We start from the raw sequence: 6,818 nt of genomic DNA, 5'->3' as shown, positions 1-6,818 counted from the left end.
CAAATTGCCACTCTAGGAGACTCAACCAGGCTTCTGAAATCTCGAAAGAGAAGAGAGCTTTAGGGTAACTCTTGGAAAACACATACTGACCTGCCCTCCTCTATTGGCTGAACACATGGGACGCTCTTCAGTCTGTTTAATACCACAGACTGACTTCAGAGGAACATTTTTTACATTACGATGGTTTGTTGACAGAGACACAAATGCTCACATAGACTCCCAGTTTCAGACAATTTCATAAGTGCATTTTTCCACCAGTTCCTATTCATCCCACAGTAAATGTTTAAAACTTCTTTGCTTTAAGCCTGTTCTCTTGAATGTCGGTTCTTTTTCCATTATATTCTTTTCTGCATCCCTAAACTTTAACAAATGCAAGCCTTTAAATTACTCATTATGATTAACTGTCCATTTCAACACCACTCATTTGAAGTCCTGTAAAGCATCTTACAGTTTATGGGGTGATGGGAATGAAGTTTTTACAAGATCAACCCTGGTCAGCGGGGTTTACAAGATGCACTCTGCAGGGCTTAATTTACAGCTTTTTGTGCCTACATAAATCATGTACAAATTAGTGCAATGAAAGTAAAAAATGGGGATCAGACCTGGCCTTAGACCAGATGCCTAAGACCTCCCTCAGTGCAGAAGGTCTGGCTTAAGGCCCGGTCAGCGGGATATTTTTCTCTTACGGTGAACACTGACTCCAGTAGTGCAGGATTGGGCCTCATGGCTGGAGCAAGCATGTCATAAATACCAGAGGATGGACCGCAGACAAAAAACGTTGCATGGGTTTTCATGGGCCCTCATGTCTTGCTGCTCAGTCTCAGTGAAGGAATGTAACTCTCCTTGTAATTTCAAAGCCACTCATTCAACCTTTTGAGTAATTATGGGTCGACAGCTGATTATACCCTGGAAATGTTTGCTAGCACTATTAATCTTTTGCTCATTTGGGCTGTTTATGGCTATAATTATGAATGAGCGAAAGCAACAAAGTAATTTCTGATTGGATGGCTTGGGAGAGACGTGATGAATATAGCCTGAGTGATTCACGCCGCGCTCAGCAGCGCAAGGTGCTGGACATCCCCTGAAATGAGCAGCTCTGAGCAGTGCAGGGCCTCTCGGCCACCGGCTGGATGGCGTCCATAATAACAAGACTGGGGTGGCAGCTCGGTTCTTATTGGAGCTGAGGATAAATTAAAGGGAGGCAACCAAAGAGAAACTATTTTCAGACAGCAAGAGTAGAATTTCAGTAACGTTTAGCCTGATTCTTTGAAAATATAATGGCTATGGAAGATTTCTTATTGGGATTGAACTACTTATAGGCCCTTGTTAAGGAATCACATGCATATACTGGGTTAGGCAATGTGATGCATGTTTAAATGCCATATTATTGCCAGATGGGCCTTTAAGCTCGTATGGATGTATTTGTTAAAAAAACCAACAGCACCCATGTATTTCTGTTTGTTTCATTCTAGCTTAGCTCTAAAATTTCATAGGCTTGTGGTTGAGTGAAAACAGATGTAATCATTTCAATGAGATATACCTGCAGAACGTGATTTGCTATAACTGAAAAGAGATTTTTCAAATTTTACTTTGGAATATTATTTTTTTTTAGTGTTATTCTATAATGAATCCCTGCTATTTTCAGATACTACTCCTAATTCATGTAAAATACCGATCCTTTGAATTTATCATTCAAAAGGGTGAATCATTTATTTGGGAAAATAGGTATGAATTACTAATCTAAACTCAAAGGGAAGCACTCAGGTTATCAACTATTTATGACATGAAACCAATAACACCTTACTTGCGTGATGTTCCTTTTTTATTCTTGGAGTATTGCTCCCAGTGAAGGAATTGCTGACAATTCCTTCTATCCCACGGTTTTCCACAGACTAATCTTGTCACTTTTTTCTTTTTTCTTTTTTTGCTTTTATTACTGCCTAATGGTCAACAGTAATGTTGTAATATTAGGAAAGGGAGCTCAGTGCTATCTCATTTCAGCATCTGTTCAGAAGGTATGCTAGTGGGGCTCCTGAATGAAGGAGGTTTGGACTCTTAGATGTGCAGAGTGAGATGAGTTCAAGGACAGGCAAAACCCAGCAGGAGCACATTCTGTGGTTTTCTGTTTCTCTTAGAGTATAATAAAAAGTAGCTGGAAGATATGAAAAAGGTCTCTTAGAAGAAGATGTAAGTAATCTCTGGTCTGCCTGGCTTGTTTTACACATTAGGTTTTACAGCTTGTCTGCAAAAATCGTTGTGGAAGATGAGCCATGCCTGAGTGCAGGAGGGCTGAAGAGGTGCTTTGGAGAGAAAGGCCTCGCAGTCACTTCTTCAGGGAAAGACGATGTTTCTGCCTGAAATGCTGGAGATAGGGAAAGCTCATCTTCCATTTCTTCTCTTCTTTGGCTCAGTTTGCAGCACACGACAACTTTATTCATTTCATGGGATGGATGTAATGAACAAAGGGTGAATATTAAAAGAGAATTGCTGTTCCTTTGTAAATACTGCTAGGGCTTTGCCACCTTCATCACAGATTTCCTGTGCCTTTCACTTTTTCTCCTTGTTAACTGCACTACCCAGGTGACTGCTGATTAAAGACATCTGAAGCAACAAAGCTCTGACTGCTGCTGATTCACATGGGCCAAGTAAGGTCTTTTCTCCCTTGCTGCAATTTCATTTTTATAAAGCATAACTACAACTTGTATAGTTCAGAAGGCAGCTTCCTGTTGTGGAACCTGCTTCCATCTGGCTGCAATGATGGGCTTGCAGTGCAATGAACTACGGCTGTTTCCATTCCACGTTGCAATACTTATCCATATGTTGAAACATAACATTGTTGGTGGCTTAGGCAAGATGGAAGTTGCCAGCCCTCTGATGATTTCATGCAGTTAAGAAACAGATGGAATTAGGAGACGGGGATAGAAAGGAGTATCTGGATATCTGAGGAAAAAGACACTGAAGGAGTGGGGATTCCTAACAACTCAGGGAGCTGTTGTTTCCTGCAGAGGTCCCCAAGAATACTGGCTGTAAGTTTACAGAAAACCACTTTTCATGGTAAGTTTCTGAAGAGAGCACTGCCTGCGGTTGCTCGCTCCCTTTTCTGGTTTTGCTTACTGTTGCTGGAGTTTTAGGACAAGAGAATCCTCTGGGCTCCCGTGTTCAGAGCCACACAACAAACAGGAATGACTTCTCTCCTCTCCTCCATGTCTGCTTAACAAAATCTATTCATTTCCCATGGAGAAATTGCCTTGTTTCAGAGGAAAAGGAAGGTTTTTTTCTTTATGAAGGTTTGATAAGGTCGGAAATCAAAGGTGCAGATGGTGAAAATGTAAGACTATGTCTTGGGATACTTGTACAAATTGTTTCTGGGGTTAACCTCTGTAGCACAACATGCATACTTGCATGGTACAGAACACACTGCCTACATTATTCTTAAAAGTCTTAATTTGAAGACAAGTTCCTACTTCAGAGATTTGAGAATGTTGTAACAGCACCAACCTCCACCTGCCAGCTCAGGCCTTGAAGTCGGCATTTCTGGACAAAAGAAGCCCTTCTGACCCTATGTCTGCAGAGGCAGGGCCAGACAGAGCTCCTGGGCATTCTGTAGCTGGCCACGCTCAGCGCTGGCATTTCACAAACATTTTCCTTTCCGTCGGGCAGAGCAAGGCCTCTGGGGATAGGAGATGGCTTCACCACATCTATTGCTTTGCGTGCACTGCTTTCAGCTGTGTGTTCTCCTGGGAAGAAAGCTTGAATTTTCTAAGAAAATTCTAAAATAGTTTAAAAGAGACCAAGGAAAACAACAAGAAAAAGTAGGACTCTTTAGTCAAATTCTGGGCATGAACTTGCTATGTACATGTATTTTTTTCTATTGCAGTTCTCTCCACCCATTTTTTGTCATACATTAGAAATGTATCCTTGCCAGCTTTCTCCTTCACTTTAATTATTGCATATCCACATCCTTCTTTCATTAATAGTTTTCATTCTTTTCTGCTACTGCCTACATGAGCATTTGGTAACAAAATGCTTCCTGGGATGTCTCTGATACCTCCTCCTCTTTTGCAAGCCGGTGTTCAGGTCAGGGTGTTGCTCCAGGACCTGTGTACTGGTGTCTGCTGAAGCTGTGCTGCTGCCAGGGTTGGGCTGTGGGGAGCAGTTCCCTGGAGCACTGCGTGGACGTGACGCTCAGCTGATGGTTTTACCCTCGATCCTGAGGGCTGAGCTTTCCTGCTTCCTGTCCGTGGGAGCCATGACCTCAGCTCCATGCTATTCTGAAATGATGCCCAACAGTCTTTCTTTTTCCACTCTGGCTTTATTGAAGAAATCTGTCCTTTCTTTCACAGTTGATGATATTCTACATATCCTTCCCAATGACTTCCTATTTGTCAGCCTTGTAATTACATGTTCTTTACATCTCTAAGTACAAATGTTACTGTTAACCAGACCTGAGATGAGGTTGAATCTGTTAGGACCTCTTTCTAATAACTTCTTACCTGTTTTCTACCTTAAGACTATAGTTGTAGCTGTTTTTTTCCCATCTTCCCCCAGTTTCTTGTCTAACACTTGAACTTGATTCTTGAAATGAATGAAGAACTGCTTGCAGTGTGCCCACATCATGGCATTACTCGCAGCCAGTGCAGCACTTGTGGTGTGCAGCAGTGCTGCTCCTTGAAGGGTGAGCAGCCACTCAGGGATGTGAACTGGGCAGTGCTTATTGTTTGTACTCAGATGATGTTTGTTCCCTGTTGAGTCTCTGTGAACCTGATGGAGGTGGCAGGAGAAAGTCGGCCATAAGTAATTGCCCAAGAAGCAAAGGGCCTTTTATTTTTAATCCTGTAATTATCAACAGCAGCTTCACTGACAGGTTCCTTCATTTTCAGCATTTCCCTGTTTCCCCTGTGTGGGCTTTCTCTGTCCTCAGAGCTGCTTGGACCCAGGGGTGGACTTCTCCTGTGTTCTCTCTCCCTTCCACGAACTGCCTGATGCAGCTCTCCCAATTAGCCATGCGAGCATTTGGGCACGTAACGCTGGGCCTGATTTCTGCCCGGTACTCCAAACCAAAGGATGCCACAGTCAAGTTTTTCCTTCTTTCACCCTTATTTTTCACTCTGTGGATCCAAAAATCACATCTGGTAGGTCCATAGAGGCATTTAAGATAAAAAATGAGGTGTCTACTTGACTGCTATATAGGTGGATCTTAAATACATGAATCCTTCTTTCAGCACGAATTTTTGGTTTGGATGATGCCCTTGGTCCTCCAGTAATGTTTCCAAGGCGTAAACCCTCACTCATCTCAATAGGCCACCATCTGCTTTTAGGATTATATATGACTTATTAGCGCTGAAGTAATTATTGTTTTGAGTACATCTTGTATTGCACCAGGAAGAAAAGCATGGGAATAGCGCATCTCAGTGGAACTCCTTCATTCCCACCACGGTACTGGGTGAAAACGATGGTACCCCTGAAAAATGAATTTTGTTGCTTTTGTTTGGCGTTTAGACAATGAAAATGCGGACGCTCCCGTGCTGGGCAGCGATGCCGTTTCCAAGCAGAGCGGGCGCGCACTGCTGTCACCGCTGCCCCGGATGGCTCTTGTCGCAGCAGCGCCTTCGGACGCGCTCCATCCCCGCACAACGCCGGGCCGGGGCGCACCCTTCCCGCGCAGCGCTGCGCTCCCGCGGCGCCCAAGGGCGGAGCTTGGCGGCCCCGCCCCTCCCGCGGCGGCGGTGTGCGCCCGGGCGCGGAGGCCACGAGCGGCTCCTGTTGCGCCGCCGGGCGCCCTCGCCGCCCGGGTCCTCCCACTGCCGTATAAAGCCTGGGGCGGGCGGCAGCGCCCTTCGCTCTGCCCGCCGCGGAGGAGGAGCGGCATCCCGGGCGCGGCACCGGCTGCTTCTGGCGGCGCTTTTCCCCTTTCTCCCACCCCCGCCCTCGGGGCTGGCGGCGTGGGGAGCGGCGGCGGTGCGGAGGGGGAAGATGGCGTGGAACGGCGCCCGGCCCCCGCGGCTCCTCCTGCCGCTGCTGCTGGCCTTGGCGCTGCTGGCGACGGCGGAGCGGCGCTCCGGGCCCGGCCCCGCAGGTGAGGTGCGGGGCGGCGGGAGGTGCGGAGCGCGGCGGGGATGCGCTGCCGGAACGCGCTGCCGGCGCTATTGTGCTTCCCGGCTCGGGTGCGTCCGCCGGGAGGGAACCCTGCCGGTCCGCGGTGCGCGCGTGGGAGCTGCCGCTTCTTCCCGGTGTTTCTGTGTTTCTTCTATTTATCCTCCGCCCTGCGTTTTTCCTTGCCGCTCGCGGCCCCGCGGAAGGGGTGCGGCCCCCGGTGCTCCCCAGGTTGTCGCCCGGAGGAGCTGAAAGTGCTTTAAATCTCTGGGGTGAGTCATGCGCCGGTAGGCGCAGGATTCAGCTTCGGAAAAAAGCAAAAATAGATTCCCCGGTGGGAAGGGAGCGCCTCTGACTTTCTCCCTTCCCCCCTCCCCCCCCCCCCCTTTTCCTTCCCTGCTCCCGTGACAAAGTGCTGATGGGCAGGGGGGTTTTCCACGGCAGGGAAAAGCACGGTGTCGTTCGCTCCTTGCCTGAACTTCGTCAGCTCGGAGTGAAAGTTTCCCACTTAGTGAGAAAAGCGAGCTGGAGGCTGCCGTGCCTTTTGCTGGCCCTCGGAGGCCGCCAGCTTTCTGTTCCTTGTGTTCTGTAGTCACGTCTGTGAGAAGGTAGAACACAATTGTGTCTTCAGCATGTAAAATAAAAGAATGCACGCAGGAAATTCCCTCAGAGAGGTGTCCAAACATGTGCGTCAAGCTATACGCCAAAACCAATTTCTTATCCAG

The 6,818-nt window shown here is 47.3% G+C and overlaps 1 protein-coding gene across 2 annotated transcripts in view; it reads left to right on the top strand.

Annotated features, from left to right (window-relative positions):
- The first annotated feature begins 5,520 nt into the window (after window positions 1-5,520).
- Window positions 5,521-6,818, top strand: part of PLOD2 (procollagen-lysine,2-oxoglutarate 5-dioxygenase 2) — a 50,243-nt gene continuing 48,945 nt past the window's right edge. For both annotated transcript variants that reach the window (XM_422695.7, XM_004943310.4), the window contains exon 1: window positions 5,521-6,076. In XM_422695.7, the coding sequence (XP_422695.6) occupies window positions 5,536-6,076 (541 nt within the window). In that variant the 5' untranslated portion in view covers window positions 5,521-5,535. The remainder of the gene's footprint in view (window positions 6,077-6,818) is intronic.

The sequence above is a fragment of the Gallus gallus genome, chromosome 9 (genome assembly GCF_016699485.2).
Source record: "Gallus gallus isolate bGalGal1 chromosome 9, bGalGal1.mat.broiler.GRCg7b, whole genome shotgun sequence".
Lineage (NCBI taxonomy): Eukaryota > Metazoa > Chordata > Aves > Galliformes > Phasianidae > Gallus > Gallus gallus.
Note: the sequence above shows the minus strand (reverse complement) of the source record. Positions and strands in the feature narration are given on the sequence as shown.